The sequence below is a fragment of the Temnothorax curvispinosus genome, unplaced genomic scaffold, assembly GCF_003070985.1.
Source record: "Temnothorax curvispinosus isolate PA1 unplaced genomic scaffold, ASM307098v1 QBEX01007794.1, whole genome shotgun sequence".
In the NCBI taxonomy this organism is placed as follows: Eukaryota; Metazoa; Arthropoda; class Insecta; order Hymenoptera; family Formicidae; genus Temnothorax; species Temnothorax curvispinosus.
In genome coordinates this window covers 40,490-65,993 of record NW_020217574.1, presented here as the reverse complement: position 1 = coordinate 65,993, position 25,504 = coordinate 40,490, and the positions used below count along the sequence as shown (strand labels likewise).

General features: G+C 45.1%; 2 protein-coding genes across 3 annotated transcripts in view; both read right to left on the bottom strand.

The window, feature by feature from the left end:
* Positions 1 to 1,989, bottom strand: part of LOC112457504 (FERM, ARHGEF and pleckstrin domain-containing protein 1-like) — a 39,663-nt gene extending 37,674 nt beyond the window's left edge. Inside the window, exon 1 of one of the 2 annotated variants that reach the window (XM_025020620.1) lies at positions 1,247 to 1,989. The gene's annotated coding sequence lies outside the window, so the exon portion shown is untranslated. The remainder of the gene's footprint in view (positions 1 to 1,246) is intronic. The other variant, XM_025020622.1, reaches the window with a different exon arrangement.
* Positions 1,990 to 12,512: 10,523 nt separating this feature from the next.
* On the bottom strand, positions 12,513 to 22,879 carry LOC112457505. The gene is made up of 3 exons (XM_025020623.1): positions 21,752 to 22,879; positions 16,941 to 17,066; positions 12,513 to 16,440 (listed from the first exon to the last, which is right to left on the bottom strand). Exons 1-3 carry the CDS (start codon positions 22,644 to 22,646, stop codon positions 12,782 to 12,784), a joined length of 4,680 nt encoding a protein of 1,559 aa, XP_024876391.1. The 5' UTR covers positions 22,647 to 22,879; the 3' UTR covers positions 12,513 to 12,781.
* Positions 22,880 to 25,504: the final 2,625 nt, after the last annotated feature.

Here is a 25,504-nt window from a genome sequence, read left to right as displayed (position 1 = left end):
ACAAAAAACACCGAGACGATAAGAATGACAAACTTAAGTGAGTTTGTTGGAATCAGAAAACTGAATTACGTAAGCAGGATATGAGTAATCGTAGGAGGCTATACAACAGCAGAGTCACGCGTGTCGAAAAAGCGAAAATACAATGGGATATTTGAAGAATAGAAGCCAGCGCGCGCGTGCTTTCTCCAATATTTCTCCGGTATCGAGACAGCGCGGCCGTCTCTCGTCCCGCGACTCGCACAGTTTTCCAGGTAAAGGGAGACACGTAAGAGAGACTCGCGTGAAAGGACGGAAGCCAATTTTACTCCGAGTCCCGCGAAGCGGAGCACACGAGAGCGAGAGAGCGTCTCTCGTTCTTTATTCCCGACGCGCTGCTCCACTTTCGGCTGTCAACCGTACTTACGCGCGTCTCTTTAAAAAGATCGACGCATCGATTCATTCTGAACGACACGGGAGGGGGGGGAGGGAAGGGAACACGCGGAGTCGCAGATACGCGCGGAGACGGGATTACGTACTCCGGAAACGGATCCGTTCCCCGCCGTCGGCTCTGCCCGATCCTCTCGCGACGAAGCGACGGTACCGTGTTTACATAACGCGCGACAACGAGAGATATTGTAAATCACGCGGGAGATTCTCCCGTCGCGTCCTCGCGCGATTAAACCACGACGACGATCGTCCGACAGGGGATCCCGAGCGAGCGAGCCAGTCGGGATTAGGGCACGAGAGAGGGACGCAAAAGGGCCGGGAGACGCTCTTCTCGCGATCTCCGGCCGACGGCGACGTCGTGGCGAGGGCTCGAAGACGAGAGAGAGAGAGAGAATAGAAGAGGAGGATGCGTGCCTCGCGATGCGTGCACGCGCTCGTTTCCCCGCGCTTCGTTACCCTGCCGCTGCCCCTCGTCCCGCGCGCGTTTATGGGCGCGCACACACACCGCCGCCCGCGCACGTCCGTCCCCCGCGTATACGACGCATACGTGCGTGGTCGTAATTGCGAGTTCCTTGGCGCGGCGTATTCCGAAAATGGAAGCCGGACAGGTCCGCCGTCGTCGACGTCGTCGCGAAGGAGGCTTCCGAGACGCCCTTCGCGCGCGCTCCGCGAGAAACTCAGACGCCTAATGTAATATATATTTATCGTGAGAATAAGCGGCGGCGGGAAGACAGGGAGAGACAGAATTGACAGAAAGAGAGAGTGAGAAAGAGAAGAGGGTAAGATTGGCAGATTGGCTGGGCGATTTATTTGTACGTACGTCCGCCGGGCCGTCGCTGGGGCGCTCCGCTGCCAGCACGCCTCGACACGCGTCAACCAGAGTTCATTGATCACTGAGACACCACACCGCTGGTCAGACAGCGTCCGCCGGCCGCTTCCGTCGACCGCTACCGTGCCTTCCTCGCGGAGGCGGAGGCGGCGGAGATGACGACGACGACGATGGGAGGAAACGCAACGATCGCGTCGTCGTTAATAATGGGCGGCGATGTCGCTCGCCGATCTCGCGGCGCCGCCCGACGTCGTAGGTGCGGCGATGTGTGCGCGACGATGCTCGACCATCGAGCGCGTACCAGAGCCCCGAATCAGAACCATCACGTACACACACGCACACACGTATGCATAGAGGGAGATATATGTATATATCTCAGCACACGTACACACACACACACACACACACACGCGACCGCGTACACTAGCGAGAGTAGCGAGACGATGGACGACCGATGTCTGGAGTCTCTCCGCCTAATAGACACGATTTACACGATATGCGCAGTAGTGCTCGAGGATGGGCATCGCCGTTACGTTTACGTTCCGTTGCGTCGCGTCGCGTCGCAATGTTACGTCGCGTTGCGCTACGCTGCGCTCCGCCTTCGTTGCTCCGGTTGCTCCGGTTGCTCCGATCGCGCCGCAACGTAGGGCCGGCCTACCGAGGGCGCTGGGCGCGACATGTACGAAGGGCGGTGGCACCGGTCCCGCGAGCCGCGCGTCGTGACATCTTATCGCCGCCGCGATCAATAATTACGACGGCGAGGATTACGTTATCGCGGGTAAGTAAGTTGTCGTGATTATTAAGCCCCTTGCACAATAGGCGATAGCGATAGCGATAGCGACAGCGACAAAGTTACCGACAAAGGTACCTTTGTCGGCAACTTTGTCGCTGTCGCTATCGCTATTGTGTAAGGGGTTTTACCGAGCGATGGTTATTGGTCTTCTACTTCACACTCGATCGATATAATTATCGTTATCCGCTATTATCATCGTAGTAGTATAATAATAAATATATTAGTAATTAATATATCTTGCCGCATGATCTTTTTGAATTTGTAATCGTTGCAACACATCGGTGAGATATTGTTATAAAAACAACTGAATGAATTTTCGTGACTATTAAAATGGACTTGGGAATAATTAATTAAAGAATACGGATATTATTGACTACTGATATAAGATTCCCGACTATAGATATTTAAAAATAAAATTATAATTATTATATATATAGCTTAAAATGTAACATTAAATTCATGATTTATTATTGTACAGATGTTTCATAAGTAAGAATGCACATTTACGACGAAATAATATGATATATTGTGAATAAAACTATGTATTTTTTCCTATAATTATATCTCGTATGAATAATCAAACTCGAATGATAAAGTTGCAGTTTTAAATGAAAATCGATGTCCTCCCTGTAGAGATGTAGGGTTTTTCTACTATTTCTTAAAAGAACGCTCATTAATTAGTAATCACAGTATGCGTGAGCGCACATTACCAGTCGTACGCCCGTCGAAAAGATGGTGTTGGTTGACTTTACACAATATAATTACATTAATTACTGCTTTATTAAGCATTATAGGAAAAAAAAACTGGAATTTTCTAGTTTCTATTAACAGTGCTTTTAATAGTGTTTTTAAGTGATTAATTACTAGCCAAAAAATCACTTACAGTATTAAATTTCTATAAGGGATGTTGATAAGAAAACGATATTTAGTAGGCACTCTTTAAGAAAGATCCTGTATACATATGTAGAGTTTGCAAGAAAAACCAAGATAATAATAAATCAATATATTACATTAAATTAATACATTATATGAGCTATTTATCTAAATTTTAGTAGTTACGAAAACTCCACAAGATACCGACTATTTTTAATATTATATCTTGTATTCTTATAGTTGTACACAGACGCTTTTAAAATAACATTTTCAATAAATATATTATACAACATGTACAGGATGTTTCAAGACTGTAAATCATAATTTTGAACTTACATTCTTTTTTATTCATACTTCTCAAAATTCTCTCGTAAATTTTCAAGTCGAATCCGGACCAAGCAAACGAGCGCGAACGAACAATTTGCTTCAACGAATCGCAAGTACTGACGGCATTGTTTGTTATTCATTTCCCAGGTAGCAAGCACTCGTCATTTTGACGTCAATATTTGGTCATAATTGGTCAGTAACGTCATTCGTCGATTAAGTGACGTATATTTAACGTCATGTTTTAATACGTCAAAAAGACTTTGTAAAATGACATTATATAGACGTTTAATTGACTACCCAGGTAGCAGACAGTCGTCATAATGACGTGATTCTTACGTCATTTTATGACGCATGTTACGTCATTTATTCCTAAAGTTTAACGTAAAAATGACATTTTTCACAGTATTTTTCACAGGAATATTCCTACATTTATAAAGTGTTTCGTAACTTTATGAACGACGTGGTGAATTTATGGTATAAGTGGATCTAGTTGCGTGTGTAATTATAGTTTTATGACAACTATTTCATGCAGTGTTATAACTATCAAAAAGATATCATTACAAGATTTTTGAACACTTTAAAGATGTACCTGTTATTGACAAGTACAGTTAATAAGGAAGCATCAGGGTGAGAAGATCGTCACTGTCCACTGGATCATCGAAGTCAAGCGACTCGGACGCGGTACTGTGCTAGGATGGGTGACCGCCTTGAGAGCGGCTATACGCACATGGCATGTAACGAAACAGTTAAAAAAGCTTTTTTTTTTTTTTTAAATAAAGAAAAAGAACATTTTTTTGTAAACGTTTATCAAGTAGACATTTTAAAATTTTAATTTCATAAAAAACATTTCTAGAAACCGGTATGTCGTACATTAGACCTATTTTTGCCGTCAATAAAACGTCAGAAAATGACGTCGTTGGGATGTGACTTAGGACCGTGAAAAATACGTCATTTTTACGTTAAACTTTAGGAATAAATGACGTAACATACGTCATAATATGACGTTAGAATCACGTCATTATGACGACTGTCTGCTACCTGGGTTGCGTTCGTTCGCGTTCGTCCAATCCGGATCGGCAGATAAATAATAGAAATAAAATGTTCAATGTTTAAAATGGTACAGGAGCTACTTTGAGGAGATGTTGATGATTGATCTTGAAGATAAGGGATGTTTAAAGAAAACCAACTAGTATATAATAGTATAACAATGTATGTATATATATAATATATATAGAGCTGCAGTTTTATTTATATATATACATTTCCTTATATAAGTATTTTATTATTAGTATTATCATCTGAGAGTTAATATACATGTAAAATTTTCCTTGCGTATCTCATTGGTTGCCATGGGCGTGTCCTGAATTTAAATGAAAGAATATCATTTATATTCGCGTGCACCGGCGTATAATCTATTACTCCGTACTGTCTTTTACGCGTCTGTTTTTTTTCTTTTTTTTCTCGTTTTCCTTTTCTTCCTAGCGCAGTTACACCAGCTATAAAGATACTCTGCCGTCTAATATGGGTTTTTTTTTCCTAAGCTCGCCCACTTAATATTCATGGCTTAGCGCGGTTTGTGTGATTACCTTCGTAGATTACAAATGGGGTGGCGCAGAAGACTAAACAACTTGATGGTACGATCGGACGCTTATTGTTTCGGCGTCTCTCTACTCCGTTACTTTTTTACTTTATTTTTTCTTTTATTACGATTAAATAATCGAGTAACCTTTGACACATTGGAAGTATACTCGCTACCAAAATCACTCGCTTCACGATTGCTCCTGCCTTTGCCTCTCGCGCAAACATGTATATCTTACCGTATTTTGCTTACGGTATCGCGTACCTCGTTATCTTCCTTTTTACCCTCGCGATTAGAATGTGCTTTGGGATATTCGTTCACGCGGTAGTCTAAACTATTCCGGAGGTTTTGAAACAATCCCCCCTTTCTCCCCCCGTGTTTCAGCCTCTATTCACTTCCGTAACTACTCTGTTGTTCTCTTTGGTATGTGTGTATCATCAAGATATTTGGCCAGTCGACGTAACAATCGTGTGATTTATGTATTATATGTGACCTATGCAATTTATATGTCGCCGTCGTTATTATAACATTTCTCATGTAAGAATCTGCGATAAAAATCCTCTAATGCTATATAAAATGCTATCACTTTGACACGGTCGCGGTTTTGAATATCAAATCGATAATCCCACTTTTGTCCTTACATCCTTTTGGCTTCGCGCCTCCAATCTCTTTGGGTAATCGCGGCCTCTTCGCCTCCGCGACGAGAAATCCCTTTTCTAGAAAGGCTGCTGTGTGATATATAGGTAGCGAAACATGCCGGTCTTTCTAGTTAAATACCTTATTCTTATGCGTCATATCCGTCTAGTCGACGGGTCTTTCGTTTACGTCATTACGCCTTTACCCTTTACATAATATATTGCAGAATAATACGCCCACACATTGAAAATTTCTGCGATTATATCGGAAGCTAATCAGTCTAAATATAGAAATCTTACATCAAGTTCCAAGTACGTTTCGCTCGCGCAAATGAAAGACGGAAATTAAACGGGATAGAACATTGATAGAACGTTGAAAATGTAAGAGGATGCATCGAGTGACGAAAAGAAAATGTTTCTAAACCCTTTAACGCGTCCTCATGATATATCACTCCCTCAACTTGTTCTCTAACGTTTAAAAGTCTCTTTAATTTTAATTTTATTGATTACTCGTCTTCTTTAGAATAAATATATCTTAAACGAAACATAAAATTTTTTGAACAAATAATAAATATTAGTATAAACATTAAGAAGAAAAATCTTGGTTTCCTCTAATTTCCTCTAAAATTCAAAAATTCCAACGTTAAAGGGTTAACGAACGTTGCTCAACAAGCGAGATGATTCGAGCGTCCTATGTCAACAAATCTCACGAACGGCCTGACTGTGTTCCCTTTTCGCATTATCGAATATAAGAGGTGTTTTTTTGAGAATAGAAAGTACGATTGCCAAAAATTTTCCAATATTTGCACCGCTCTCGCACGCGGGGAAAAAATACACAGTATCGTATTTCACGATATAAACGATGTATAACTTCTAATTCGACGTGCGCTACTTCTTCAGCCGACCGCGAATTCCAATATCGGTCATCTCGTACTCGCGCGCTTTTCCTTCCTTTCCTTTCCTTTCTTTTAGATTAATTACAGAAAAATGCATGTACGGTCAGCAGACGGCTAGCGGTGCGGTGCTCCGGACGTCGCTGTGATGAAACGAGTTTTTTTTGGCACTTGTCCTATTGCTTCTCTTGTATACGCATATTACGGAGTCGCGAAGTGTGCTCCAACATGTAACACCGTGCCGTCCTCGGTGAGCGACGCGATCGAAGACACGATGAGAGAAATTTCGCCTCCGGTGGGGAGGGGGAATTCTTCAATGGGGGCAGGGGAGGGGGTCCACACATTTATCTTATAAAACGCTAAACCCTTAACGGTCCGCGTCGTTTTTATCACGTTATTTTTCATCTTCCGCGTTCCACGCGCAAAAGATATCGAATTCCTCCGCGTCGGCACGCGGGCACCCATCCCGGGACTTTTTCTCCCTTTCAGCGAAGTGCACGTGACGCGACGGACTTATCGGACCCCACGTGTTAAGTGCCATCGATATTAGACCGTTAAGAGCACTCGATACAAAGTAGCCGCGCCGTGCACTAACATCGCCGTGACTACGAGCTATAATAATCGACAGGATCCTTTACACGAGTACAGTGAGGTGGAGGTGATAATACGAATACGCATATCTCGCACCGAGTTTTATCGATCGATCGACGAGAGTAATAAGACATTAATAAGACCTAACTGTTACGCTTAAAGAGTGGATGAGTGAATGAATACGTGTCGACGTGCATGGTCTCTTCGTGAGTGCGCTAAGAAAAATTGTTAATAAACGTTTCGATTACATATACATTTTTTTGAGGAAACAACCCTCGATTTTTCACAGATTCGAGTTCTTCCGCACGTTCGCATTTATAATCGAGCCTCTCGGAAGGCGAGCTGATCGACTCGATTGGTAAATTTCTCGTTCTCGGCACGCGATTAATTTTCATCAATCGCCTTTTTCGTCTCGTGCGTATAGAAGTCGATCAGATCTCCGAGAGGTTTGATCAGCGGTTGACGTAAAAGAAAAAGATAAGCTAGGGGGGGGGTTCTCTCCCTTTTCTCTAGATTAATTCCACGTGTCCTTCCGGGCTATAATTCGCATCTTGTAAGTGTAAATGCGCCGCGTTTTTCGCTGCGGAGACGCAGAAACGCGCTCCCTGAATTACTCCATTGTAACTCCCTCGACTTCGACGATCGCGTGGTCTCGCATTTGCGATGCTTTGCGTCGTCTTACGCAAAAAAGAAGAGTCGAGTTTCTCAAGCAAAAGTTTAGACACCATCCGTCATTTTCAGACTAACCATGCGCTTCTCAAAAACAAGTTTAAATCAGTTTAGTATCTATATACAGTTTATATATTGAATTTAATTCAATAGCTTATATGTATAAATATTATTATTACTGTAATAAATAAATCTGTAAAAGGTAATAGTAAAATATAAATTTCTTCGCGTAGTTAGCCCGACACATATGATCGGTCAAAAATTGTTTAAATGCAGTGGTGTCCAAACTCTTACTCGAGGAACTTTAAAAACGGAGATAGTCGAGGGTTCGACAAAGCATACATCCTACGTTACAGTGCAATTCTCTAATTCCATAAGGAGTACAACGATTATCCGAATAGCTTAATGGTACATGACTTATAATACTGCTCGATTCGCTATTACATCGCTCCGCGTACGCTCGCGTTTGCCTTCGAACGGGGGGAGGGGGGGGGGGTCACGCAATATACATTCGATTGTTGCAGATACATTCTCGAAACCGAAAATCCGTATCGTTAAGTACTCCCGTTGAATATTACGCGCGCGTACGTTAAGTTACTCCCTGTGTCGCGAGCTACCCGCGACAATTCGTTTATAATGAAAATGAATCTTGATAAAGCTGTCTTTACGAGGAATCGATGGCCTCAAGAGAGCCTGTATTATCCCGCCGCATATATAAAATACCTCATGCTTCACAATGCGCAGACAGGCGTTCATTTATGGTAAATCTTATGTCTTGATAAAATGTCAGATATACGCACGTATACATACACATATATATATACAAAGGTCAACAAAGAATATATAAATAATAAAAATTGTTTATACAAGTAAAGTTCCTTAGAGTCTCTTTAGTATCAAGTAAAAGGTCTACAAATTATTATAATTTCGCAACGATTAAAACGGGATTAACTTCGCCAATATTGTATTTCTTATATAACAAGTAATAACATTTAAGATACGTTCTTACGTTTGATAACGAAATTTGCAGCAAGCGAATCTTTGGCGTTACAAGATCATTAACGAGAAGTGAGATTTACGAGGAGAAATATCTCGGTCACACCCGAGGGATCATGTGTTTCCAGTCGAAAGATTTGACAGATTAAATGTGCGAGGCGTGGGAGGTGAATGGAGTTGGTGTGTCCCAAAGGATATTCCTTCGGGTCTTCCGCGCGAAGATTCACTTCGAAAAATTACTTGGAGCACGCGGAAGGTAACCCGGGAAATATTCACTTCAATTACTGATACTAGCGCAATTGGCTCACGCAGGTGTTCGTTCCAATTTTTTTTTTCACCATGGAATCAATAATCAAGATAAAAGACACGTGTTAAGAGCGCGATCGATACGTTTGTACCAGTTAGAACCGATCTCCTTCGTGGAAATTTCATGAAACGTCCCTGATAAGAAAATTGAGCAAGATAGAAAGCGGCAGCGGGAAAATATAAGATGCGAGAGGCAGAAGAGGTGACAATATCACAACAATAATATCCACACATTTTGTAAAGTTAACACAGTAATACTGCGAAGCCTCTCTATTCTCAGAGGCTTTTTCTTTATAAAATTATCCCCCAGAACAGAACTCGTGACCTGTTTCCGCACAACTATACTTATAATATTGATTACCACTCTCTAAAAGTAGCATCATAACGCGTGGTATAAAAATATCAGGATCATTAACATTCTAATTATAAAAATATTAAAAGTCTCTATAGATCTAAAAGTAATGATGTAAAAGAGAGAGAGAGAGAGAGAGAGAGAGAGAGAGAGAGAGAAATTAAAATCATAAAACGATTTTTGCTCGATAAAATCGTTTTCGAGTCTGGAATGATATCGGAACAATTGTAACAGTGGTATAATTAAATTTCTAACAATGGTATAATTAAATTTCCGTTATAATGTAACTTTGGTATAGATGTGTAAAACATATTATAATCACACTACGCAGGTATACCCTGTGATTCATACGTCATAAATTGAGTTGGAATTCACGGGATAAGGCGTAAGACATAAGACGTACGATAAATGAGCGGAATTCCTGTGTCGCACGACGCACGCACTTTGCGTCGATATAAGATTGCTAAAAGTAACGTGTTAATTAAGTAATCAGGTCAAGCCAATACAACGATTTACATTGTATTGCCGACACGCAACATTTGTTTTACGCAGAATGTATACACCTACCATAATTTATTTATACACCGCCAATGTGATGTAGACCGAGTTTTACTTCATATATCTACTCAACCTTTTCTCGCGAAAAGGTCAGAGTTATCTTCTATATTCGTGAATTTCGTGAAACGCGTAGGATTCCTCGACAAAAGGGAGCTTTCCGTATGCATGCAAACCCTATATCAACAAAGAATCGCGAATCAATCTCGCATATCACTTTCCAATTGAATTTCACGAATTACAACGCTATAACAGAATAAAATCTGATCGTTATATCTTCTACGCATATATAAATATAAATAATATAATATACAATATATATAATATATATCAACTGTATTATAAATAATAATATCTATAATTTCTATATTCACGATATACGCCGTTCTTACTATCTCACGTATCACTGTGATAAGTAGCCTACTATTTAGAGTTATCGTTTGAACAATACATGTGTTAACACTCTCGCGCGAGAATAACAAATCGAAGAGTGACACCTTCCAACGCTTGTCGCATCGTTACGATCGATTAACATCTATTAAATGGAAATTGTTATCGAATCGCATCCGTCTCATCCTTTTGGTGTGATAAAAAACGTTTCCATTCGGTTTCCCAGCCCTTCGAAGTCCCGTCAAGATTATGATTTCGCCGTAATTGACTGTCAGACGCGTTTAACATCTATCTCGTGGTCAATCTACCTGGCCCTTGGTATCTCGATCGCTCATAAGTCGCGACACGTATCTTGCTACACCGCGAGTCATCGCAATGTGATTTGGCACGAAGAAAATAAATAAGTATCTATCTTGGTTTTCCGCTGAGTAAACTGTATAGGCCGTGCGATTATTCTTCGATCTCGTCTTAGAGGGGTTACTTGTACGTATTAGGGGTACGGGCTTCGAAAGTGAAGCGATCAACGGCGGAGGGTCTCACTACGCTAAAAAAAGGGGGGTAGATTCGTGTGTCCCTATATTGTCTATTCGAACTGCGTACCATCGAGAGTCTTCGATAGAGTAAAGTCCGTATCACACTGGGATTGAGATTGAGATTGAGATTGAAATTTAATCAATCAGAACAAAGAAAACTAATCATAAGTTTCGCGAACTTTGCTCTGATTGATTAAATTTCAATCCAATCTCAATCCCAATCCGTAGTCTGATATTGGCTTTAAGATGATTTATGAATGCGAACTACGAGACAATATTCATGAAATGATGGTTGTACTTTCAACAAGTTCCCATTGAAACTGATATATCAGCGTGTGGGTGTAATGTGTGTATGTGTGTGTTAATGTATGTGAGTGAAGGATGAGCGCGTCGTAACAAATATCTCGTTTTCTACCATCGCAGAGCATTTTGTACTTACTCCCTGTGCGTACATAATACTTGTCGTCATTAAGAAATTTAATTATCGTTAAACACATCGTCGCTTCTCTAACACACCGGTAAACAGAAACGCTACGTTAATTTTGGTTTCGATTAACGCGCGTCTGACGGGCCCGCGGGGGATTTTCCCGTCACACGATCCTGAGGCTCCCGGCGGCCCGTCAATCAAAAAACGGCGCGCTAAGAAATTAACTAAGGGTAAAAATCGCATCCTTCCTCCTTTTTCTATTTTTTTGGCGTTTGGCGTCTATCTCTTATCGTAGACTAATTTTATACTGACTAGAGGCATTGATACGTCTTAATTTGGCATGAAGCGTATAAGTGAAATTCACGAACAGCGTCCTCCGCTCGGGGAGAAGAAAAACGATCGAAGCGATCTTACTACGAAATACACACAGTAAAGATGACGGTTTCTCCTCTCTTTTTGTGGAATACAAATACACGTGGCAGCCCTGGTCTCAACTCGGAAAGAAATTCTTACGACATATTTTCCCATTGTGACAATTTTTTCGCCCCATTTTGTCGTCCCGCGCAATGCAATTTAACGTTAACGTGACCGGAATGACCGCGATTTACAAAGTCTCGTCGCTCGAAACTCAAAACAATTAACAATCCCGACCAGATCATAAATATAATGATATTATCTAACACAAAGTACTATCGATATCTTTGTCGCGATATCCACAAAATGCTGTAGATAGGAACAAATCTAGAACCATAGATCTACGCGTGATGGTATCTACAGTGCCATAGAAAGTTTGTACAGTATTACAATATTGTGATGATAACGAGCGTGTAAAGTGATATAATATATTTCGTACTAATGTTTATTATTATACCGCGATAAAACGTACGGACGATCGCGTGATAGTCGCGTGCGTTATCAAGTAACGAAAATAATATCGGAGAGTATTTAATGTAAGTGTAATCTAGCACAACATGTACACATATACGTTTTCACCCTATTCTTGCTATGATATATATATATATATACTATATATATTAATAAAAAGTTCGCAATGCGCGCGTGTCTGAAGAGAGATGTTACTCGTCACTCGTCACCTCTTTAAAAGTGCATTTCTCGTACGTCTATCAATCGAAGGAAACAGGCTCTTTGGATATGATTCTCTCGGCTAAAATCAGTCGTCGAAAAGAAATGCAACACTGACACTATAGATAAATATAAGATAAAATAAGATAGAAAAACAAAAAAGACGAAATCGAATCGAGAAAGAATTCAAGAAGGATTGCACTTTAATCGTTTAGCTGCCATCTCTCAAGAAATGTCACTTTTTTAATAAATGACAAAAATGAGTAATTTCTGTCATATATGTACGATCAACAGATGGAAAAGACAGCGAGTAGCGAGTCTTTCCATCGCGTGCCTTTGTTAATTACTTACGATTCGCGTCAAAATCACTCGAGACATATAGTGAAAGAGTTACTTCCCGGGGAACGCAACATCCGCAAGACATCGTAAAGATGTTCTACACCCATGCAAGGTTTGTCTAGGTGCTTTTCGGACGTTTCTCGCAGCTCTATGTTGTTCCTCATGACGTGTCTCTACATGTCCCTTCAGACGTTCATGGCGTAGTACACCGTGTTTGAGGCATTGGCCGGAGCAGACATGAGATTGGTATTGGGATCGACGTAAGAGTTGGACATCAACAGGACGTGCGGCGTCGAGTTCGCAGGGACGAGAGTCGGTTGTGAGAAGTCCCGGGCGGGCATGCTGGCGGCACCCTCGGGAACCCCGCGTTCCGTCACCGCGCACGTGTTGATGGCGCGCGGTAGTTGCATCACCGTCGCCGCAGATCCAACGATGGCCGTCGCCGGCGCCGCTGACGCCGAGGATGCCGGACACGCGAGCGGAGTGACGTTTCCCGACGCGGATTGCACGTTGTTGCCACCGTAGGACGGCTCACAGCTCTTGTTGCTGTTAGTCATGATTCCGGTGCATTTTAGGGAAGCGGTGGCGGCGGCGGCCGAGGTGGACGAGGACGAAGACGACAGGGCGGATGCTGACGCCGAGGACGACGACGAGGACGACGAGGACGAGGAAGACGACGAGGATGATGAGGACGAAAACGACGAGGCAGCCGCGATGGCGATTGTTTGCGTTTGCATATCTGCGGCGACGGCGACAGCGGCGGCGGCGGCGGCCGCGGTGGTACCGGCGGTAACGGCGCCGCGTGCCAGATGCGCCGGGTACAGCGGATAGCCGTCCTGGTTACTCGCCGGGATGCATCTCGAGGGCGCGATCACCGTGTACGAGGGTGGCGACTGCTGCGTCGCCATGGGCACGCGGTACGACGCAATCTCGCCGTGATGATGCTGATGCTGGTGCTGATGTTGATGCTGATGCTGGTGATGGTGAAATTGCATGGGATGCACCGCCGAGTGAGGCACGGGTGAGAACGCGATGTTGGGCGACCGGAAATCCTCAGTCTGATGGGGATGTATGTGTAGGTGCAAAGCCTGCTGAGCGCTCTGCATGGAATTCGGGCTGGAGACAGATGCGAGGGGTGGTGGAGGCGGCGGCGGGGGTGGGATGGGTGGCGATGTATTTAAATTGGAGTGCGACGTGGCGGAACGATTCGCGTTATAGTACAAGGCCTGTTGCTGATTGGTCTTGTTCAGACGGGGATACGGGTATCGCTCGATGTGACTGGCGTAGTTCGGGGAGGAGTGCGGCGGCAGGATGCGCTGCAGGTTCTGGTACGTGGGGTCCGATGTGCCGCTGTACGGCACGAAGTACATGGTGCGGTAGCACTTGGTGCTGACGCCGGGCACGGCACCGCCGGGCAACACGTTGCAGTGATAGTTTGCGATCGTCACCGGCGGATTGCGACGCTGCATCTTCGACAGGGTGTTGGTGTAAATCGAACCCGCGATATCGTCGCCGGCGCCGCCGGTCCCGCCGCCACCGCCACCGCCACCGCCACCCGCGATACGCAGCATGCGCGTGCTCGACAACTGCTGTTGCTCTTGGAAATAATGATGACCGTTTCTGTGCTCGGCATACAAATGCGCGGCGCCGTCGACGGATGGCGTTCTGACGAACTGCCGCGGTATCGCGTTTTCCAGATAAGTCGCGTGCTCGGAGATACCCTGGATGTTCGCCGTTACCGCCGTGCTCTCGGCGATTGTCTGATATATGTCGTCGATCTGCTTCTGCATCGTGTTTATGCGATTGATCGTATTTGTGTCCCGCTCAAAGCTCCCCATCGTGCCGTACACCTCCGCGGGTATGGGAATCGCCTCGTCCGCCCCGTCGGCGGGCAACAGGGACTTCGCGTCGATCTTGTCGCCGTTCACGTCGCAATATATCGGCCATATCGAGCCGGATCTCGCGTCGTTGTTGACCGCACCGGCGCAAGACCGCGCCCGATGGATGGCCTCATTGGTAGCCTCGTACTGCTGCTTAATACCCGTCACCGACGGTCGCCGGTTGAACCCGTAATCGTTGAGCTCGTCGTCGTCTTCTTCCTCCTCGTTATCCGCCTGCGCATCCCTGCCGTCGTGATTCTTAACACCCTTGCCGTCGTAATTCTCAGACGACGTATTCACGGCCTTGTCCTCGGAATGGTAGCCGTTAATGAAAGAGTAACGGTCCTCCGGCTCGTTGTAGCGGCGTTTTATTCGCTCCATCCTCGACTTGTCCTGCTCGACGAACGCGAGCAACTCGTCGGCGGTATTATCCCCAATGTCGGGTCTGCTACCTATCGGCGTACATCTCGTCACATCCGGTTGACCGGCATACTTTCTGTCCTCGCCATTCAGAGCCGCTTCTATGTCTTCTAAGCTGTACGACGAATCCGAGTTGTAGTTTATCGATTCGCGGTTCGAGGACGTTAACATTCTGGAGTTGTTTCGGTAATAGTCGTCTTGAGCGTCAGAATTGTTGACAGTGACGCAAGACAGCGGTGCCAGACTCGCCAACAATTGCCTTCGCACATCCGAGTTCATCTTCGTCAGCGAATTTTTGGACTGACATTCCTTGGCGAGGAGGTTTCTCCCACCCGGGCCAATCCCGAGATCGGGTAGATTCGGTTGGATGTTTTTCTTATGCGCGAACAGGTCCGTGATCTTTCTGTAGGTGGATTGATTCGGCGGATTGTCCGTCACCAACATCGGCATTCCCATCGTATTGTGTCCGTGCGTGTTTATGGCACTCGCCGACGTCGCCATCGCTGCCGCTGCCGCCGCCGCCGTCGTCGTTGTCGTCGCCGCCGCCGTCAAGGAGTTCGATCTCGTCGTCACCATTGTTAACATGGCAGTGGTTTCCGTCGAGGCTACGCTCGCCGGCAGCGACTCGCACATAGGCCGTTCCTCGCCCAACGGCGACGTTCGTATCGAGAGATCCCCGCCGGCGCCGTATTTGTCGCTCGCGGAATTTGTGTTGTCCGAACTGTCGGTCGTGTCCAGGTTCTCGTCGTCCTGATCCACGCACGTGAGCTGCCTGATCCGCTCCTCGAGCGATAGATTTTTCGGCCGCAGGTTCTTCTTTCGCGTTATTGTGTTGTACTTGCCGATCAGACTCCGTCGCAGAGTGTTCCGCTCGATGGATCTCTTGATCGAGCTGGACTCGCACTCCGGCGACTCGTAGGAGCCACCGGGGACCGTCGACTTTTTCACCGCGTCGAACAGCCGCAAACTCTCCGCGGTAATCAAAAACTTCTGCGCTTCGTCCTGAGTGTGTTCCGGGCAGGTCGACGAGCTCGCTTTGTTGGCCGGCACCGGCGGCGGCGAGATAAACTTCGGGTTGGGAAAAAGTTGTCTCACCGCGGAATTTGGCTTCAGGCTGTTGCTGGCGAGGGACACGTTGCCAAGCTTGAAAACGAGGGACAGCTCTTTCGCGTCCTGCTCGCGCGACTGCTCGCCCGGCGTCGTTTGATCGCTGATGCGTTCCGCTTCCGCCGTCGTTGCCGCTCTTTTGTCGTTGCCCGTCGAATTTTTGGCGTTTGCGTTACCGTCGCGATCCTCTGTGACGTCCGAGTCGTTACACCGCGCGTTCTCGTGAGCGATCGACATCGGGCCGCCGCCGCCGGTCCCGGGACAATGCGCCGGGTTAAAACCGTTATCCTTCGGGGCATCGCAAACGCTTTTATCTTTATCCGCATCGGATCGCCCGAAGCAATCCTTCCGCTCCTCCTCGCTAATTTCCCGCACGATGCGTCGCTCCGTGACAGTCGTCATCGTTATTGTTTCCACGAGATAACGATGGTGCAGATCTACGAACAGAGTTACCGTATACTGAGTCGAGCGAGAAAAATTAATGCGCTGCGAAACGCAATTAAATTTCGTACGCTTCCGTTTAGTGCGCGAGGAAACATTTCATCGTATAAAATTTTATCTCGGATATCGGAGAGTAAGTATATATACTGTATGTTGCGCGTTACGAGCGTTAGAACGAGATACGTCGCGCAACGTGTACCTCTAATTTACTCGCGAGCTTATCGGCTTTCGCATCTTTATTTGCGTCATTTTCGAGATTAATGGTCATCAATTATTACATAGTTGTAAACGTGAGCAAATATCCGCGTTCCGCGCGCGTTTACGCGATGCCTTACAATATTTTCCGAAGCTCGCTAAATGAATTAAACCGATGCTACTGACCGGTGTTTGGTGCAGTCGAAGAAAATAAATAAATTCTTGTGCCCGAGGGACAATTTTTAAAAATAGGTTTCTGCGATAAAAATACTCGAGTAATTTGAAATGAAGGAAGATATACCGGGATGAGACCCCCGATGCTGTTTATCCAGTTTTTCCTGCAAATTCCTTTGACCGTCGTGCGCCGTGTCCTTGCTGCCCTGCGTATCCTGCTCATTCCCACGATCCTTCGCTTGCGACTCGCATTCTGGAACATAAGAGGCAAGATCGAACCCATACGTCTTAGCTCACGCCTTTGCGCAATTATGCGCATTATTATGAGTCCATTAAACGCGCCGCGTTTATTGCGGCCTTCGGAAACAATGAGTTGATACGCGAAACGGATACGCTATCTCATAAACTCACCGACGATCTTCGGATAATACGAGATCCACGCGGAATTCTTTACGCCGCCCGTTAAATCTGACATATTAACGGCCGCGAAAAGCGGAGTCGTGCCGTCCGATACAAATGCCATTTCTTTACTGTAGTATCTCGCTGAGAACTCGCTGGAAGTTTTATCTGTTATCAGGTGTGTTGTATCACGACGCGTCCCGGCAGATACGCGGATGAGATATATGCGGTGTGCCAGAAATTGCGTACTTTCCCTTGATCACTAAGATTGTAAGAACTCTCAAGAGGAGAAACGCGTGCGGCGGCAATTTCCTCGAACGCCGCGCCTTCTTTTTCGATTTTTCTCCCTCGATGCGACGTACACTCGCGTTTGAGCTTCGAGTGAAAAGTCTACCGCGAAGAAATACGCGAATCTAGATAATCTCGCAACGCATCCCGAAGACGTTCGCGCGCTCCACAAGTCGAAATAAATTCGGCGTGCTTGGTACAACGTAATGTCGATCGAATTGAATCTGCGTAAACGCCGTACATTCGTCAGGTTTTAATTGCTCTCGTTATACGAAATTACGCAAAATCCTAGAGACCGACTGCATTTTTCATAATTAAACCTGGCTGTATATCTAATTTTTTTTTAATTTTGGTACGCATATCGCATCCCGAGAAAATACACAACTCAAAAATTCACAATTTTTAGGAGAGAAGAAAAACAAATTTAATATAATTTTTTTAAGTTGTGAAATAACTAACGTAATTACAATTATATTTTGTTATTATGAAACTTACATTGTTTCTCGAAAAGGTGCTGTGATTCACTTGCCAATTCACTTATGATACTATTCATCCAGGATCGTAATATAACCGTTTTAAAAAAATAACGACACTTTTGCCCCGTGCAGCGAATTTCGCAGATAGCTTTATAACACTATTATAGCACGTAGGTAACATTTTAAGCATATTTTTTATGGGCTTAAATCAATATCAAAATTTTTTATTGTAACAGTATTTTTCCCGAGGTGCTATAAGTTGGTGCGTACCGTGATATTTATTAAAGAAATAAATCTAGTGCTTCTATAATGAGAAAAAGAAACAATTTTTTAAAAAATTTATTTTTTAAATTTCTTTTAAAGCGGTTTGACGATTGGAATCGTGAAATTTTCGAAGAAACGCCTCGCTTAAATGTCATTAAAATCGAAGGGAACGAGTTTCCTTGTTAGAACAGTTATTGTTCTAATCAAGCGATGGCCATCGATATATTTAACGTACTTTCAAAGTCGCGCCGTGTGTATCGACCGATTCACAGCTTGCATAACTTCTGCAGTTTCTGCAGTCTGGCGTTCATTAATAGTAACGCTGACGTATATTTTCTATTGTTATAGAACGCTTGAGCTTCGCGACATATCACATCATTCACCGTGTCGCAAGAAAACGAAGCTTGTCTCCGACTTATCGGACGGTTTGCAGCGGAAGAATATCTTATATCGCGATCTCGCGCACTTTTCGAAAATCGTGAGAGCCAAAGAAAGAACGATCTCTTTTGCCTCGGCATAAATTTAAGGAAAAAAATATATATTTAATCGACGTAATAGTCCGTTTTATGTATAATTTGCCTCGTGTAATTTTATCACACGTTTGTATCCAAGCGTGGGCGCGACACGCGACTTATTCAAAAATGTCACATTAGAGAAGTATGCATTTATTTTTTTTTTTTTCACATTCATATGTACCGCAACCTGTTGCGAACCTGAAGTACGCGCCAACAATGAAGACTCTTTATACATAGCGAACTCTTATGTCTGACGCGTTTTAATAAATCTAATAAAGGAAGGTTTATTTAACTCACAGAGTGCGCGCAGACTATGAGACTTATGCAAAATGTAATCCCTAAAAAATACTCGAGTCGTACTTTGAATGTTTTTTATTCTTTCATTGTAAACTCAGAAGATATTTTAGTATAAATCCCCAAGCACCCTGTGCCCAGTCTAATGTTTACGGTGCCTAGTGGAAAATTTAGGTATTCGTGGCGTAAAATGCGAATCATTTGGTTAGAAATATAAGTGTTCTTACCGAGTATCTCCCGGGGAAGTACCGGAGTTACGCTAGGCCGCGCTTCCGGTGAGCGTTGATACGCGAATAAGCCTATACTCCGTATCTACATACATTAGTATTTTGTGACCGCGATTGTAGATCCGATCGTAGTTTTTAATCGATTAATATATCATCGGATCATCGGAGCTTCCCTTTTCTATCGACATTAAAAATATTACTTGATTTATTTCTCCTTAGAAAGCACAATCACAATCTACGGATTTTTCAGTTCTGACAAAGAATCGAATTTGAGAAAAGTACAATATTTACGGCACAGTGTCTGCCCATTTAACTATAGTTAAAAAAAAAGCGAACGTTATAAGAAGCCATTACGTTATAACTATCGAAATAGAACAATTTAACTATCGAAATAGAACAATTCTGAATATTCATATACAGATACAGATATATATTTCCCTTTGAGAATCTCCCTTGGTATTCTAAAGAATGCGCATAAAAATCCAGCTATGTTCTTAAACGGCTTACCAACCGTGGCTAGACTCATGAAAAACAATACCATTATTATATTCGCATCCTGTGTGAAGGGATATCGTGGGACTGTTCCTCGGTTATGTGTGAGAAAAGAGCTGAGCAACGATGCAATTCCTCTAATTTGCACCTTTCCATTAAAGCTGATAGATTCAACTCCAGATATGTAGCATCATTACTTTCATCATGCGTGCTATAGTGTAGCACAGAGCATATATGAATTATTATTAGCATATATTGTTTCCAATTATTGAATTATTGTTTCATATTACAATACGCGCGCGCGCGCGTAATACGTTATAACGTTTCGAAACTGTTCTCTTATCGCAAAAAAATTATTTCACGCTGTAGGCCATTTTTGTGAAAACTACACAAAAGTTATTTTTCAGGCAATCGATCTTCAAAGACAAAAATAAATCTGCGATTTATCAAACAATTTTTGTTTAACTTATACTATCAAATAACATACCTATTTTTTTTAAATCGAGCTACACGGAAAAATATTTTCCGAAAAATATTATATTGTAAAAATAATAGCGAAAAATAGATTAGTACGCAACTACAGCAACTACAAATTGATACGAGCGTTTAAAATGCAAATAGTATTAAATTTTATTTGCAATTATATTCATGATGAACATAGAAAAATTTAAAGCTGTGAAATTTTACCGTAATTCTACAAGGATAATTTTGGCAATATTCGATGAAGAATGGATCAGTAAAATTTTTCCAAAGGAAATTCTCCGTAAAGAATTCAGATATGATCAATAGAAATCTGGAACTGTTCCGCAAATAAAAATTACTGCATAAATTTTCAATAAGAAGCAAATAATTCTAAATTTTCGAAAAAATTATTTATAATAATACGATAAAAAAAAGGAGAAACAACGTGCAGTCTTATGCCCGTTATGATTATAATTGTGTACCGCGGGAGGATTAACGTTGCGAGTGCTTCTTGTGATTCAAGTGAATATTTTACACGGTTGCTGGATGATAATAACGGGCTGCATTAGACTTTCTTTCCTTTTCTAATCAGTAACGTGGTAAGCATCAAAAGTTTTCTGAATGTTGAAGTTTCAAGTGTACGCTACGGTTTATAACGTTACGTTAAGCTTTTGTGTTACGCGACTGCTCGTTACAGAATATTACGAAACTGTTCTCTTCTGTATTAACAAGAAGAATATTTGTCTGGCTCTTCGAAGCTGCTTTAAAATTATCTAGTAAGCTTGTTATCCGTTCTGTATTTTTAATACAATATTAATTGTAAGTCGTTATCTTTTACGCGTATCGTGTGTTTATCATACATATTATTTTTAACATTGTTACTTTTTTTCATACAACGAAAAGGGATAAAGTTTGCAAACGAATAAAAGTCGTGCGATAAATAAAGCTTAGCTATTTTGCAAAAACTAAAAGTGATTTAACCAAGCAGCATGCTATATTTTTACTAAAACATATTCTTATACAATTACAGAAGAGATTGTACTTAAATCTTCAATTATTTAAATGAGAATCTCGAGGGCTGAAGGAATCCGCGCTGAGCAAAGTTAATTCCCTACTGGGGGAATATTTATACAGATATAGATATACCAAAGCCTCGTTAGATTCAAAATTCTCATATCGGCAAATATTATAATATTCAGTGTAATTCCGCTAATTTCCGCAATTACCCAACTATAACGGCTTCTAATAAAGAAATTGGCTTTCCCTTCAATATATCATAACTTGTCGCGTCTCGATAATCGACAGGTAAATTATTATTAGAATTAATGTGAGCGTACGCGTAAATACGGGGGAAAAATATCGTTCTAAAAAGATACTTTAACGTCACATAATAGTCGAGGGAAAGAGAGGGTCGGCATTGGGGACGTTACGGAAGTCCCGTCTTCCGCGTCGTCGTCTAGGTATCAATCGAGAAAATACCTAAATTAAAACGTTACGTAACAAAGCTACCAGTCAGCTTACCCGCTGCCTGTTGCTGATAGTAATTGCACTCCGTGCACGACGACGCGGACGACGCGCGGCCACGCTGCTCCGTCTCGTTGGCGATCTCGCTGTCGGAGCACACGTCCTTGTAACCCTCCGGCGGGCTGAGCGTTTCCTGCTGCTGCTGATCGTGCCGCGGCGGCGGCGGCGGCGCCGCCAACGACGGAACCACGGTTCCGCTCTCCTCCTGGGAATTCGCGGTCTCCTTCGGCTGACGTCCTTTCGCCGCGTCCTCCGCGTCCACGTTCCCTCGCTCGTCCCTCACGTCCTTCCCTTCTACCGACGTGGCCGCCGACGCTACCTTCTCCACCTTCCCGTCGACGTTATTCTCCTCGTCCTCCCGCTCCTCCTCCTCCTCCTCCTCTTCCTCCTCGCCGTCGTCCACCTCCTCCTCGTCCTCTTCCTCATCCTCCTCCTCGTCCTCCTCCGTTTGCGTGTCCTCGCGACCCTGCTGACTCTTTCCGCGGGGCCCACCGCCGCCGCCGCCGCCACGATGATCCCGCGCGGCGTTCTCGCAGAGCGTCTGCTCTACACTCCTCGCCATCTCGCCGTATCTGCCGTTGCCGTTGCCGGTACCGGTACCGACGCCGATGCCGAAGTGTAAGTTCAATTCCGCCCGGCACTCCTTGCAGTTGCCGAGCCGCATGAACTCGTGCTCCTGGTAGCAGCAGTCGCAGTCCTCCTCGTAATCGGCGCAGCACTCCTCCTTGATAAGTATTATGTAGTCAGCCGCGAAGAACTCGTTCAGCTTCTCGTTGATCACCACGCGATGCTTCTGCGACTTCGCCTTGGTCTGGCCCGGCTTCTTCAGCAGCGACTTGAGCGTCTTCGCCGCCGGTTCCGCCGGATGTTGTTTGTTGCCGTGTTCCTTCATTGTCGGGGCTTCTTTCTCTTTCCTTTTTTATCTCTCTCTCGTTCTCTCTTTCTTTCTCACTCTTTCTCTTTCTACCTCTCAGTGTCATTCACTTATACCGACATGTTGTACATCCTTCCATTGTACACCTTTCCATAGTCCTTGCTGGTCTCGCCCCTCAGGACAACACAGCGAGCGCTATACCTCTTTCTTTCTTTTTCTCTCTCTCTCTCTCTCTCTCTCTCTCTCTCTCTCTCTCTCTCTCTGATTCCCCCCTCTCGTTCTCTTTTTCTTTCTCCCTCTCTCTCTCTTTCTCTCTCTCTCTCTTTCGCCCTGGTCGCTGTCCGTCCTTACCACCGCCACCTGTGCTGCGGCTTCCTACCTGTCCCTCGCGCTCGCGTTCGCGTTCCCACGACTCGCGGCGGCAACGCGCGTTACACACTTTCTCGCGCGGCCAACGATACTCCACCTGTCTACACGCCGGCGTTATCGCTCATCGTCGTTCGACAACCCCGTAGGTCCCGTGGTCGTTCGCATCGGTTCGCGCGCGCGCGGCCATCGACGTGTACCGTCGGACACGCATGGGGTCGGCCGAACGTTAAGTAATCCTGCCGACGTGCGGCCGCAACATCCCTCCGATCCCTCTCTTCGTCGGGGCGGCGCGGCGCGACGCGGCGGCGTAATGATCGATGAACCCCGCGGAGATCACATGCTTCGACTCGGACTGCCCCTGCCCGTCGCTCCCGGTTGCCGCGAACGACCACTCGCCGAATCCTGCGTCCGACCCTCGTTGTCGTCGTTATCGTTGTCCGTCGTAGGCGTGCACGTGCTCTGCCTTGGTGAACGCGACGCGCGTTCGCTCTCCCTCTCTCTATCTCTCTCTCTTTCTCTCTGTCTCGCGTTGCGTGCGCGAGGAAGTCAGTCCGGCGAAGGCCGTGCGCCTATCGATCGAGGCATGCTGGAGCTTTTCTTCATCTCGCGGATAATCGCGCTCTCGCCGCGCTCTCGCGTCCCACCAACGACGTTCCCCGACGTTGGCGGAGACCCGAGCGCGGTCGCTCGCGGAGGATCCCGGTTACCTTGACGGGGACTCAAGGTTACTATGATACGTCGCCGCGCGACCGCGACGTCCCATTGAGATCGAGGGGACGATACGGTATAAGCGACGATTCCACGGTAACCGCGAGGGCGGGGGGGTACTTTCCTTCGAATTCGACCGCCCGAGAGAGCCGTCTCGTTGCGCACTCGCCGCGAGAGAACGACGTCCGCGCGCGGCGGCGAAGCGAGACGTCGCCGAGGATCGCACCGCGACCAGTCGAGTCCAACCGCGATCGCCGTCACTCGCGCTTCCTGCAATTATCCCCCGAAAGCCTTTATTTTCTCTTTCTCTCGCGCTCTCGAGTCCTCGTTTTTAGCACCTTTCACGACGCGAATTGTAACGTGCGCGCGTAAGCGACCGCCTCTCCTCTCTCTCTCTGTCTTTCTCTTTCTCCCTTTCGCGACGTCCCCGTTTATCGATTTCGCGTGACGAATGCCGAGAAGACCGCCGACGCACGCGACACGACTCCGCGATCGGTTCGTGAAGTCCGTCGCTGCCCGCGACCGCCGTTGCACTACTACAGACTACTACGAGGCCGATCGCTTCCAAGTTCCGAGGGCTCTTCCCTCCACCGCCTCTGGAGGAATCACGCTCGGGAGTAATGTGAGTCCGTCGGTGGGACGGCCGCACGCGACCGCGCTCGCGCTACTCTTCCCATCGTCGTCGTCGTCGTCGTCGTCGCCGTCGTTGAGATTCCTCGACAGTTGCTGCCCCGAGGGCGAGTAAAATAAAACGGCTCTCGCGAGACGAACACGGGAGGATCAATGAAACGGAGCAGCCTTGCTCCGGTCGCACAACTATAGTATTCTTTTACGAGCGACGTCGACGTTTAGTTTAGCGGAGCGTTACTCGTCGTGACGCGCCGACCGAGACTGTCACCGTCACTACTGCTGCCGCCGCCTCCACCGCCGCCGCCTCCACCACCACCACCATCACCACCACCACCACCACCGCCGCCGCCGCCGCTACCATCGTCGACCATGCCCCCGCTGATCGTACCGGCGAGAACGACTTTCCATTCCAGCAACGTCGGCCGAGTTGTTGCTAGCAAATTCACAAGGCTCTAAAATGGGTCGAAACATCGACCGAGAGAGAGAGAGCGAGAGTCGCTGTTAATGCACCACCCGATTAACATTCCGCCAATTTCCCTCGCGAGCGTCCTTCGCCTACCGCGCGTCTTTCATGTCCGCGTAGCGGAGCAGCGGAACAGCGATCCGAACGGATCTATTGTCATTTCTTTCAGGAGGGTTTCCTATATCGCAAGGCGCAAGGTTTCTCTTTTCATAGGGATTCTCTATTCTGAAAAAATGTGAAATGTTTTTTCGATCTTGAGTGATCTTTCGATGATACGTATCTTTGAGGTCAAAGATCTTTCTTTGTATCGCACCTTTCTTTTCCCGAATATCCCGAACGTATTTGATTAAAAAACAAGCACATACAACTCGACAATAGCGAAACTAAATATACAGGTCATACGGCCAATCTCCGAGCAAATAATAAATAAATGTTGGTTTAAAATTCATATGTAATAATAATTTTTTTTTATTGTATAATGAGAATAACAATAGTTTACACGTTTCGACTTACAATCAGTCTTCGTCATTTGTTAGATGAACCCGATAAAATTAAGCAGACATAAAATTAGTCTCATAAATAAACAATTTAAATAATTTATAGGGAACAGACACATTGTATCGAAACAACGGTCCGTTGGCTGATGGTCAATCTTAAATATAAAAGTCAATCGATTATTCAATCATATTATATATTTGAAAATTTC